The sequence below is a fragment of the Montipora foliosa genome, chromosome 8, assembly GCF_036669935.1.
Source record: "Montipora foliosa isolate CH-2021 chromosome 8, ASM3666993v2, whole genome shotgun sequence".
Lineage (NCBI taxonomy): Eukaryota > Metazoa > Cnidaria > Anthozoa > Scleractinia > Acroporidae > Montipora > Montipora foliosa.
The window spans coordinates 50,293,733-50,306,895 of record NC_090876.1 but is presented as its reverse complement, the minus strand read 5'-3'; the positions used below and the strand labels follow the sequence as shown (position 1 = coordinate 50,306,895).

Genomic DNA, 13,163 nt, shown 5'->3' with positions numbered 1-13,163 from the left:
GCGAGTGCGTCGAACTGTTTCCATCTCTTCACAAGCAATAACCTTTCATGATTCTTTTCTACAACGCGACGACATAAATTGCAATAAACAAAATAGTTGAATATCGCCTTTGCATAGCACTTTTCTGTCATGCAAATAACGGATGCGTGACTTGTCAAGTAAGTGAATCTATCCAATCAGAAAGGGATACAGAAATCCTTGTAAACTCTGAACAAGCTTTTGGGAGCCGTTGCGCAGACTATACTGGTGGTTTAGTCTGTCTGCGACGCAGGCTGCTTGTTTTGATGGATGACTGACTTGAAACACAAAAGACCGACGCAGCATGTATAGTTCACTTGCATCCCCGGCGCCAATGAGCCGCGGCAAATAATTGTAGAACCTTTTGACAAAACCACCGAGAAGTTGTCTCACGTTTGCTGGAAGTCAAAAAAATCTCCAACGAGAGAAAATGCACCAACGGGGAAAATAATATCCGTCTGTTGTAGACAAGACGGTCAGACTGTGTTTTCAGTTTGGTTAAAAGACGAACTAACCCGGCCCCGTTCAAAGAGGTATCAAATTTTAAAGAAGAAATTCAAAGGAGGATTGAGTCAAAACATAAATTGTATCTTCATCCGCACAAATTCTTTTTTTATGTTTGTAGCGTCTCAGGCTTGTAATCTATCATACTTGGCTGATCGTCTTTCCAGCGATTTCAGAGATAAAACATTATATCTGTTCGCTCCATCATAGGATACTTTTATTGTATCCACAGCTCGCCGGGTCCTCAAAGGGGACCCAAGATGACAAGGCTCGTTTTTACATGAAGGGGAACTGACTTGTCGGGATCACGAATTCTTCGCTGCATCGTCCTTTGTCAAAGCCCCTCAAAAAATCTGAGTTCAGTAACTCATTCGTTCAATTAGCTTACATAAACAATTACCCAGTAAAACCATTTACTGTATACGTGCGCTACACGAGATTCATGTCATTGCCTTAGCACATTATTAGCGGGTATTCATAGTATTTCCAGGCATACAGCGCCCCCGCAGACATCCACAAGTACCGCCACACTTCATTGGAGTCATAAAGGAAGCCCTATGTCTTGCCTTTCACCTCAGACAGCTTGATCCACGTAACAGAATGTGTTACCGAGAATGTTAGCTCATGAAGCGTTCTTCATCAGTGGATTGTCTTATATCTTCAGATGGCCTTAATAGACAGATATTCGGTTGTTGAAACTACAAGGTTTTACTCAAGTCATCCAATTAATTCTCATTACAAACAAATTTATCACTCCTATGCAATTAAATGGTAGCACCTTATTTTTTAGCCGGAGTATACAGTTGCAAAATTGCCAAATTAATGAATCGCGCCGCTACTAAAATAAACATGATCACTATCTTCAGTGGTTGTAGATATTAATTGATTGCAAGGTTAAAAGGCATTGAACTGTTGCGTTTTTTGCTTTTCTTTTACACGGGTGATAGCTGCGCTGTGATTTCTTACATTAACCAGCTAATGAATAACCCGCTGTCACTACGCTTAAAAAGCCCCTGGATGTATTGCAGGCCACCAAAAGAAAACGGCGTTACAACAGGATCTTTCACTTTGAAAACAATATATAATACGGTAGCAACTACCCGCTCTGAATCTCAAAGGATATTGTCAAATTAACTAGCACATTTTGCTAAAATTTGTGCATGGTTTGTTATTTTATATTTCAAAGGGATTTATTTTGAAATGATCATGTGCTAACGCCTTTGCTTGGTTTTTGCAAAACTCTCGCCGCTCAAGCTACATAACTTGAAAGTGTGTACTGAAAATTATAATCATTTTTTTAAGATAAGAGAATATAACAATAAATTTCATTAAAATTAAGAGATCCGGTTTTTGTTCTCCTCATCTTCAAAGCCTTTCTGAAAAGAAATGAAATGCGGCTTTTTAATTAAATTTATCACCCGTTTGTCTCTTAACGCTCGTTTCTTTAGCATGTGCCGTTTTACAGGCGCCATTAGTTTACTGAAGTTGCATAGCGGTGACGTAATCTATTTGTTGACTAGCCAATCATGAAATTGATCGGCCCGCCTAATTATAGCTCTAAGCTAGGAAGTAATGCGCTCGACGAGTTGGTGCCTCACTCATTTAGTGTAGGTTGAACTATAAGACTGTTTGCAGTTAGGACGCGTGTAGCATGGACTGTTTTTATCAAGCTAGTAGACTTCGTCAGCCGGCTTACTTTAACTCTCCTCCTCTCATATGCGGCTATGGGGTGCCAACCTACTGTTCCCGGCCGTTCTTTCCTGTGAACCGAAATACTGAGATACACATGCCGATGGGAAACATTGCCTCAAGAGGCGCGTCACCTTTGGACGAGTACGTTCCTAACCTTATGCGGACGATTTCTGAAAGCAATGCAAGTCCTTTATCAACAACTTCACGTACCCCACCTGAGTCACCGAGCGAATTCTCTACAGAAACACATGAAACAACATCTAAACAAGCCAACAAAGACTCCTGTCAATCTGTGAAAGATACTAGTGAGTCCGAGGAAAAAACAGGTACGAAATTAAAGTACATTCCTGTTTAACAAAATATGTGGCGCGAAATTGAACTTTTCAAGATACGCGTCTCAAATTGATAGGTAAAGAAGCATAAACATGCTTAGAACTACGTTTGGTAGTTCAGTCAATTAACGTACCCTTGGGTCATTTTGTGTAAAGAAAAGAAAAAAAAAATCATCCAGACACCATACTCGAACTCCCTCACTCTTGATGATCGTGTACTGATTCTATGACCTCAGTGATATATTTGACGTTTCTACAAAATCCACTCTTGTCACGATTAAAATTCAAATTTGTTTAAATTCTTAGATGGAGAGGATGACAAAGATGTCCCGTGGCATCACAAGCAGCCATTCAAGCATCGAAGGAGAGTGGCATACACTCCGAATCAAATCCTTGAACTAGAAAAAGAGTTTCATTTTACCAGGTACCTGACAAAGGAGAGACGGTCCGAGATGTCCGCCATGTTACAACTGTCCGAACGGCAAATTAAAATATGGTTTCAAAATCGACGAATGAAATGGAAGAAAGACAACAAGCCAGTTATCCCGACAAGTAGAGGAATGCGACGAGGCTGCACAAGATAAGCGCACAAACATTAAATATGTAAGATCACTAATTGCAATTTATGTAAATCCTTTTATCTCAGACGCATAGGTGTATAAAAATTGGCCATTCGCACTTCACTGCCGGAGGAAAACTAGTGTTTCCCAAGTGTGAGCGTTTCCTTACTCGCGCAGAAAGGCGTAAAGAAATTGTGATAACATATCATTTTGCGTCGACTATGACTTCTTTTAAAAAAAGAGACAGAAATGTATTTAATATATAAGAACTTTTGAAGATGTAAACAAACAGTATGAAAGTTGGCTTGTGATCTCTCGGTCAGACGTCTGGTGATTACAGATGAGGTGTTAAGCCTATTCTTTTTTGGAGGCGTTAGGACTCTGCGTACAACCCTTAGATCCTTCTTTCTTTTTCACAACATAGAAGCGTTCCATTTATTTCAGATTTGGCTTTAATTCGAAAACGAAAGCTTTTTTGTTAGGCGCCTTGACTTTTCGTTCAAGCTGTTTTTTGAGGTAAAATGGAATATCAGCTTTGTACTAATAATTCAAGTCCGAGCATTTGTTTCAAACAGCGTTGTTTTGACGATTTTAAATGTTTAGAAGAAGAAAAAATCACAGTGGCATTATTCTATATACTTTTTAAACTGTACTCTTAATATATTTGCTGCTCTATTTAAGTGGTTTGTATTATTATTATTTTTTTTTTATGAGCAAATAAATCTCCGTCCAACCACTTGTGCTGTTCGCGCATTAAATCTAAAATAACCTCAACTTAAATGAACAATTTGCCCTCTCCTTGCGGGTGTTAAGTACAGCTTCCTGTATAAAAACCGTTCTGTTCGTAAATTAACTTAAACTCACAAAATGAGAGGCCTTTGTTGAAGAAAGGATACCAATTTGTCCGGTACGGGAGAGTTGGAACCAAAACGAACAACATGAACCAAGATGGCGGAGTTCGTCATCCATCTACACCTTTATTCCATGAGAGAAAAAGGTAGTCTTTATTTTCAGACGGTTTGTTTTAGACCTGCTTAATTTACCCCAATTGTGATCGTGTTTTTTAACTAGAGACATGTTTTCCGATTGTTTTTCTCGTGACATTCGTGGAGAACAAGGTGTTTTATTCACAATCATGATGTATTTGGCTTCAAACCGATTTTCTTTTCTCACTAAAGCAACATTATTCATGTGTAATTGAAAAGCAAAAGATATACCAGATATTTGTTTGATTAAGAAAATGATTTAATAAAAGAGTTTAATAAAACGCTGGATGCCTTCAAGGCTTTATACCACATTTAAATGAGGTATATCGATAAGATCAAAAGAATGGGTCTCCGACATAAGCAATAATCTTGTGGTCGCCATTTTTTATTCCTCATGGAAGGAAAATATTCTTGAATGAAAATGTAAATGAAGTTAATTAACGTTTCGTTCTTGAAGCGGTAGACTTCGGCAAAAACAAGATTTAATGATGCGTAGCCGTATGAAAGTTCGAGTGGAAAATAGTTTGATGTCCTTCAGTAAAAACAATGGATTGCCTGTTATGAGAACAAAGCGTAATGTTCCATCTTAGAATATAATTTTCTAACCGTTCTGATTACGAACGCTGTTCTTGCCTCTCGGCTCATACACTTTTTGGAACCCGAAAGTTTTACATATTGGCTGTTATTCTTTTATGATTCACTATTATTAAATTACTTAACAAAATGTTTTCCGTATCAATTCAATTCTTAATTTAACCAGGGTTAACTTAATTTGTCGTCTTTATTCTGCCAGTTCTCGTTTCAGAATGTTGGGATTTGATCACCTTGAAATTCCTTGGGTGCAATCGAGATTTTAAAACTTGTAAACTGTAAAGCTAAAACCTTATATCCGAACTGTTCTTTACTCATAGCAAGGGAAGCCATGTAAGCAAAGTAACGGTACTTTACACCATCATAACTTATTACAGAAGGTCATTATGCAAACTGACAATATTGTGGGGAATTGATTTATATTCGTCAGTGGTGGTACTCTGTGAACAAGTAAATTGTGGTTTAGACAATCGTTTATTTAAGACTATTACTGAGAAGAAGTATGTTAACTTTGTGTTTTTAAGAGACTGAAAATGTGATTAACATCTCTTTCACCCAACAAACACAAACTTACTTTTAAGGTGTGAAATGTGTCAACTGTGCTAACGAGCTTCACTTCCAACTCCCGCAAGGAACAACCTGTAGTCTTTTACTTTAAAACTACCCGCGCAACTGTCATTTTGTTTAGTGAGCCAGAGGAAATTTAAACATTTAAAGGAGCACACACAGATTTTAACGTGAATTTTTATTGAAATATTTACAAGCTTGTTGATTAAGACGCCGAGGTGAGGATCAATGGCGTTTATACCTATACTTGTCAACGTATATCACGATTTTCTCAGTCAAATCATTTCTCAACACACTTTGCCTTTCTAAAAGTGTATATCTATCGAACTAGGCTGAGCAGTGTTTTACCTTTATTAAGAACAGAAAGCTGCGATGGACAGTATCAAAAAGTTTAAGTATTCCCTTGTTCTCTTGACAAATCTTTCTCTGGTGTATCCTAATTATCATCAGGGCGTAACTGTAAATATTGAATTGTAAGAAAACGTTAAAGGTATTTCTGTGACATTTTGTTTCCATACAGACATTTAAGATAGCCACTCGGCCGCTTCACAAGCTGTCCTTTGTGAAATATGTTCAAAGATATACAATTCAAAATGATTATGCACCAATGAACCTCCAAAACCGCAACGCAAAATGAAAGCAAAATGAGTTAATTACATTCGCACAAAATTAATTTTTGTGGACAATTTTTAAACTGTTCGAAAGTGGTACTAGCGTAATAAAAGAGGAAAACATCCTACCAAATATTGTCTCTTCGTATAAGGGAGTGACTAGCGTGAATCAATCTTGGAGCATTTGGTATCGTGCAAGAGATTGCATGTTAATCTGAAACCAGGTTTCGTACGTAATTTATGGAAAGAAGGTTACCTTTTGAATCTGCCTCCCATGTTGATTGTTCAGTTGTTTACCAGAGAACAGTTTCACTTCTCCAAAGCGAACGAAAAAAAAAGCTGGTTTTTGGGCCACAAACGCCTGAGAGAAACAAATTCATGTTGTTAATCATACCCAGAGGCAAGAGTAAACGCATTTCATTAATACGGCTCATCTTAGCATATCTTTTACTTGAAGGGTGACCCTCATGGGGTTAGCCAAAGTACCTTAAAAGTCAAAACCATAAATTTACGTGTGTCGATGGCCCGTCACACACTAGTTCTTAAATTTTTTCTCTGTTAAGGAAAAGAACCTTAACTGTCAGATCAAATTATCAGTTGAATTTCCTAAGTACTTTATTTACGTACTTTCATAGTGGATTTATATCTTAAAGCGGAAAGACTTTTTTTGCTCTGAAAAGGTGGTGGTGGTGATTCGTGGTGCCTACGGCAGGCTATGATTATATACATCAAAACAAAGCAAAACACGCTCGTGCAAAAAGGCGTATTACTAGTGGAGAATGAATTTCGTTCGTCTAGGCATTTATTATTTCACAGCTTGATATCTTTTTCTCCTTTGAGCTAAGTTCTTTGTTGCACAGTCAGTAACTTCAAAAGGCGAAAACTCATCAAATGTATGATGATACATAGAATGCCGATAAGGGATTTAGGGAATAGCATAGCATTTAAATGATAAATCATTTTCGGGGACAGTTGGCAAACACCGTAATTTTATATCCCGCCCGCGAGAATTAAAATTAAGTTTGTTGCCTTTACAAATATATTCTTTTCCGTTGACATGTGTAACTTTAATAATTGCAAATGTACTTTTTCTTTCTTTATTTCTCCTCATACTGGTATTGTTTGCTATTTGTTTTAAAAAATCTCTCCAATCAAATCAGTTGACGCGTTCATTTTCGACCGTTTGCAATGGTAAGGGATGGACATTTGGTCTGGTCACGATTTGCGCATGCTGACTTAAGCCTCAGAGATTGATTTATGATTTAAATTGGACAAGTGCCGAACGCCAAGTGAGAAGAGACTTAAGGTCTCCTTTAACAACGAATGCTTTTCATATTGCTCTTGTTTTCGTTAAGGGAGATACTCTGTGAATTAAGATAAGCAAACGTTGTTTGAACAGATATCTTCTTTTCATCTCAAGGATTTTTTTCTCTGCATCATGAAGAAAATATCACCCCTATTAAGGACATCGCGTGGATTGCATTGGTCAGATTTAAACGGTACTTGAAATGGTGTGAAGACACGCAGTTTCACTGCAGGAAAAGGTTATAGGGTCCTTTTCAAACACCTTGGTTTAATAACGCAGTTATCTAGGTAATTATCTGCCATTCAGTTAGACTATTGGCAACACGCTCCGTTTTCTCTTTAAATAGCCTCTCTACGGAAACATGTTGGTAAATTAGTTTTTTTAATTACTTCTCGTCGATTTCCAGTGATGTGCCTTGTTGTGTAAGAAAACAAGAAAAACTTCTGTTAAAAACTCATTTTGTCAGCTCTGATATTGCAAAAATGTTGCATACGCCCTCTTACTGAAGATGCACCCTCTATTTTTGTGTGGTATCTCTCAGTTATGAATATTCGATGAATAGCAAAAAGCTCTCTTTATCAGCGTCAAGCTCAGGTAATTCTCTAAAGGAAACACTGGGATGTGGGGGAAAATGGTTCCCTGTCGGGAAAGAGCTTATTATCTCTCCGCGTATTTTGCCGATGTGTAAAAAACTGCAAAAATGTCTACACCGAGATTACGACACAGATGCAGTAATCCACGTACCTTGATTGTCTTTGTGGTAGAATGCTATTCTGTGCATCTTCTCAGTCGTTTTCATTTTATTTGAAACTGACTTCTCTCGTACAGAAATGTTTATGTATTGTGTTTGAGTTCCTTTTTGAACCGGAGAGTTTCAGTCATGATTCATAAGCTACAATGGAAACGTGCCGTGCATTCCAAAATCGGAAAACAACGGAATCTCTCTCAATCTAATATTACATTCGCATGAGTTTTACATCCATCAAGTCAGCGTATTTATGTTTAGAGCAACTCATATCTTCGAAGACACGAGTTCGCAGTAGAGTTTTCAAAGCAACATTATTTTGTTTGCCATGTTCGGTGAATTATTAATATTGCTCTTGTTCTCTGGCCAATTCATGAGCTAGGAAGTTCTTCATTACGGAAACCATTGTGCCTTCTTTCACGCAGAGCCTGGAAAAATCCCTGTGAGAAACTTGTCACAGTTAACGAACATTAATTTTCCCCCGGGGAAATAAGTGAGTCCATAGCGTTCACTATTCACATAGGCTGGCACTGAAACCAAATACTGATGAATTATGAAACAATAGTTTCCAATGCTGGCTTAAAATTTCAAACTCATTAGGGCTGGCATTCCTCATTCATGTTAGTAAGAAGAGGGGCAAATGATTGCTTTGTTCGGTTTAGGCGTGGCTTTCCCACCCAAGAGGATTCTAGTACAATGATCATCCTATCCGTTCGTGATCTTTATATTCTTTCGTTTTTCATGCAGAAGGGTTGCGGCTGCCGGCACCTAAGTGTATCAGCGCTAGCCTCAGCCTAGGTGATCTTGAAGCCAAGACAACATCGAGACCATTGCGTTGACTGATACCGTACCTATGTTTTTCGTTCACGGCGCGGTACAAAACAACTTGAACAAAACGCATATTTGGTATTGGTACCGTGATACGATTTTGGGGTACTGTGCCAATTTTGTGCCTTTGTAATTCTTTATAGCTTCCTTGCACTTCAAGAAATACCTTCAGTTTGACGATAAAAAGACACTAGATAACGAACAAAGTGACGAAGACAAGATGTTCAGAGTTCACGCAAGAGTACCGTTTTGTGAGAAATTGACCGCTTGCTGGTGCTACAAGAAAGACCGCGACCTTCATGCAGTTTTACTGTAGACAGATACGACCAGAAACTAGATGACGAAACCAAGTGAGCACGACAAATGTTCAGTACCGTGTTGTGAGACCTTCAGAAATACCAAAACTTGATTTAGCTGAGTGGAACTCACCAATTTTATTTACAGTAAAAAGTTTGAAACAAAAACATCCCGCTTCGGTTAGTTCATTAAAGCTCCTCGATAAAACTTAAAGCTCTTTTAGAATAAGATTATTGCATTTTTCTTACACCTCTTCGAAACAATTTGTTTATGGTTTTGATGTGGTATATCCAGTTTTAACACAAGCCGGATCGGAAGGTTCTTTTGCTTTCTTCTTCGTGGCTTTTTCTAGGTCAATTAGAACTCGGTAACCTCAAAACCAAATGCATGAAGCACTAAATTGCTTTGTATCTTGGCCTAAGCATCATTTGTCGAAACAAGCGTCGGGTTTAGCTCGAGCCTTTATTATATGCACCATTAAGTTAATCAGCAATGATGAACGCGAGGGCGTACTGAATAGGCTAACAGTGTTATAATTCACATACAAGCCCGGTAACCATTAGTTATAAACCCTCGAAGTACTGTAGTAAGTAAAATTGAAAGGTTGTGTTTGGTTTTGGACTCTTCTTTTTTAACTTGCAGGAAATAAAGGAAGAACATACTGGAAGAAGAACTTAGCACAGGAAAATGATGTGCGTCAGCATGTCTGATAAGGTATATTTGTCCATACAAAACTTTTAAAAAACATTAACAATTATTCTACGAGGGCGCGCTGGATATGAAGTGATAGATAACCAAATCAGTTCATACCCAGCAAGCCCGAGTAGAATAACTGTTTTATTAAAAACTCCAGGATCATCAACTCTAAAGCATCGATTTCTGCCTCTGTCAATTCTGGTCCAAAACGGCTTTTGTCGGCCATTTTTTCTCAGAGCTGCAAAATTGCTTTCAGCTTGCTTTATTGCTGACGCATTGCTTGACCATTTTTACCGCACTGATAGCCTGATAGCCTGATATCCGTAGTTCAGTTTTTAATAAATATATTTGTCTCTGCACTACGCTACGGCAACAGTAGTCAATCACTGCCCCCAATTGTTTACACACTATACAACTAAAACCTTTGTATGTGCTCGTGGGTTTTAAACTCGTTAAAATATTTGCATACCCACTTTCAGTTGAAAATTTCAGAAAACTTGGGGCACTACCAGTATCGCCATTGTTCCAATTGGCTTAATTCTTGCTGAAAGTCCAAAATGTAACTAAGTATGAGAGATTTCTCGCGCATCTTTTCGTTGGTTATGCAACCATACAGCGGTCATTACACGTTCCCAGGAATTCATCCTTTAAGTGCCACCAAGTTCTTCCGACGGAAGTCTGAAAAAGGGTGCAATGAGTTTATTACGACCCCGTAAATTGTTTAATTATCGTGTTAATTTTCCCATTTTCGGAGACCAACACACAGTTGCCAGATTCTTGTATTCTGAAAATTATTAATCTTGTTTTTTCCGTCGACAGTACAAATTTGCTGGCCAAAGCCACCAGAATCTTAAGTCTTTACCAAACAGCTTACTTTATACACTTTGCATTAAAATTCACGGTTCTCCAGTGTGCTTTTTTGGATAACTTCAAGTACTGCTCGAGTTAGGTACTTGCACATTTGCGTTTGTGCACTGCTCTAATCATGAGGTGGAGACCTTTTTTAACGCATTGTCAATTTAAGATCTCTATTTCGTGGTGTTTGAGTGATCCAATCACAGCGAGGAACTTACGCAGAGTCAAAGAAATGATTTTTAGGGTAGCCTTTAGCTTGTAGTAGACCGTGTATTTTATTTAATTCTTAAGAGTTTGTGTAATTTTTTAATAAAGTTTTACTAATTTTCTATTAAAAGACGTGAACGGGAGTCGTATCCATGAGCAAGCCATCGCACTGAATACAAGTGTTAGAGTAGGCTGTCCTTTAGTGCAATTATTTTACTCAAGTGAATATACACTTAACTACACAGGAAACTTCGAAATTATGATAAATATCGAAGAGGGCGCGTTGAACTGAACGATGTGAGCTTCTTGTAAGCTAACATTTTACAGAGATTGTGGTCATGTTTTTAGCTGAATTAAAGGAAAGGAACTTTATTTAAGTGTCTAGTCGTTCTAGCGCTGGAGCGCTAATTGGGGATACTGTCAACTGAAATTAACAATTATTTTAAATCAAGTCAAATGTTCGTTTTTGAGTTGAGAGAAAAACCGGAATACACGGAGAAAACCTCTCGGTGCAGAGTAGAGAACCAACAAAGTCAACCCACATATGACGCCGAGTCTGGGCATCGAACCCGGGCAACATTGGTGGGAGCACACCGAAGTTAGAAAGAAAAGACTCGCATATTTCGCACCTCGGAAAACCGTGGGTACCTAAGCTTTTTTTTCATGCAAGTTTAACGTTTAATCAAAGGAATGTTGGACGAACTAATAGGTTATGTTCTTTCCACAAAACACTGTACATTATGAAATTCGGGCAAACTCTTTGCATTTTGTGCGCATCTTTCTTTTAAAGTGAAGTCAAAAGTAAAAACTTACAATGATTGGATAATTTCAGCAGAAAGTTCTTAGGCTATTTGAACCACAAAGCCATGGAATTTTGTTATAGACACGAAAAGGTGGCTACTTTATTCATGTAGTAGTAACTCGACTCTTTTGTGCCTTTTCAGTTTGTGTGCAAATTCTTAACTTGGCTCGATCTTTTAATACTTAACAAATAGAACATCTAACAAATATTTGACCCTATTGTCGTGACGAGGCGACTGCAAAGGTTTGTTGTATTCGGGTTATGTAGTAGTAGAGGATGTTGAAGTAAAAGTACTGACAAGAGTAGCCTGTCTGAATCATTGTGGCTACACATCTCCATGAACAATATCAGGGAGCGCATTGCCAAGAATTTTGTTTTACAATCATGCTTTGGACCGATCAGGACCGAAGTACTAGTTTTGCGTGATGAATGAGTATGTGATGTACACGTTTCAAGCCTAAGCTTTTTAAGAGCTCCAAGTTTGGAAAAATCTGTGGAGGTAAAAACCAGCAATTTTTGCGGCCTTATAATCTAACAATGATCAAAAAATCCAAAGTATGATGTCTTCCTCCACCACTTGTTTTAATAAAACAGAACGTTAATCGTCAGTCAGATAAATCCAGCTTCGTTTTGTATGGGAAATGACATTGTGAATTAAGAGTATTCGAGCAAGGGCCAGAAATGTGTTTCTAACTTCACATTTTCCTATACTTACGTAAGTATCATTCGTGAAAACGATTCTCCAATCATGCAGACATGCAACTTTAAATAATCTACTGAAAAATTCCTTTTCGTGTTCGTTTAAATCTCGAATAGCTAAAATTGAGCTGAAATATAAGGGTGTTCCCAACTAGGTCATGAGGCCCAGCAAAAATGTCGTAAGAACAATGAACTTATTGTTGTTCGCGTGGCGCCCGCCAGCCGGCGCAAACAAGGTGTCAAAAAGAACAGCTTATCAGTCACTCTCGGTTCACTTCGGCCAACTCATCATTGAAACTCAGTACCGTATTTCCTGACAACTGTGAATGTCACAAATATTTGACTTTTCACACCAGGTTAATTGGTGTTGTGGTATTTGTTTGTTGAAATCAAGCTGATTGAGTGCAAAGTCCTGAGAACTCTCCTTTGAGATTATGGTTTGTTTTTCGGAATATGGCCGCTGGTCACATAAAACTCAGGCGCACAATCTAAAAATAGGCCATCGAAGGAAAGTAAGGTTCGTGGCGGCAACCTTGTTTGAAAGGTAAACAAGTTGGCACAGTGAATATACCCTCCTTATTCACCAGTAATAAATGCCGAAGCTCGCTGCCATTCAAAGACCGGTTCACTAAGCAAACGACTGTGAAATAGTCTCCGTCTGTCAAAGTTAAAGGCTCACCTTAATTGTGACGCAGAACACCAGCCGGAGGACATCAAACAACGAATGGGCAGCAGCTGTTTGCGACGCCAAAAGACTTAAAACTGCTACAAGAAGTACCTTGTTGATAGTAGTTTTTCGATGCGATATGGTGATACCCTATAACCACTTATTGAAATCAGTGGCCTTTAAAAGTGTCGGAAGACAAA

At 38.2% G+C, this 13,163-nt stretch overlaps 2 protein-coding genes and 1 long non-coding RNA gene across 4 annotated transcripts in view; 2 read left to right on the top strand and 1 right to left on the bottom strand.

The window, feature by feature from the left end:
- The first annotated feature begins 2,127 nt into the window (after nt 1–2,127).
- LOC137967494 (homeobox protein Hox-A5-like) lies at nt 2,128–3,828 on the top strand. The gene is made up of 2 exons (XM_068814021.1): nt 2,128–2,540; nt 2,853–3,828. The coding sequence occupies exons 1-2, from the start codon at nt 2,174–2,176 to the stop codon at nt 3,128–3,130; spliced, it is 645 nt and encodes a 214-aa protein (XP_068670122.1). The 5' UTR covers nt 2,128–2,173; the 3' UTR covers nt 3,131–3,828.
- Nucleotides 3,829–5,430: 1,602 nt separating this feature from the next.
- On the bottom strand, nt 5,431–6,389 carry LOC138012542 (uncharacterized). The gene is made up of 3 exons (XR_011125054.1): nt 6,348–6,389; nt 6,118–6,222; nt 5,431–5,707 (listed from the first exon to the last, which is right to left on the bottom strand). It is a non-coding gene; the product is annotated as an uncharacterized lncRNA (long non-coding RNA).
- Nucleotides 6,390–7,223: 834 nt separating this feature from the next.
- LOC138012540 (homeobox even-skipped homolog protein 2-like) overlaps nt 7,224–13,163 on the top strand; it is a 55,430-nt gene continuing 49,490 nt past the window's right edge. The window contains exons 1-2 of one of the 2 annotated variants that reach the window (XM_068859341.1): nt 7,224–7,454; nt 9,680–9,751. The gene's annotated coding sequence lies outside the window, so the exon portion shown is untranslated. Of the gene's footprint in view, nt 7,455–8,573; nt 8,846–9,679; nt 9,752–13,163 lie in introns of those variants that run through there. The other variant, XM_068859342.1, reaches the window with a different exon arrangement.

Bases quoted from the DNA above. Each gene is read 5' to 3' on its own strand.
- LOC137967494 (XM_068814021.1), top strand. From the start codon at position 2,174: ATGGACTGTTTTTATCAAGCTAGTAGACTTCGTCAGCCGGCTTACTTT. The intron at 2,541-2,852 runs GTACGAAATTAA...TTAAATTCTTAG, and splicing joins TGAGTCCGAGGAAAAAACAG to ATGGAGAGGATGACAAAGAT.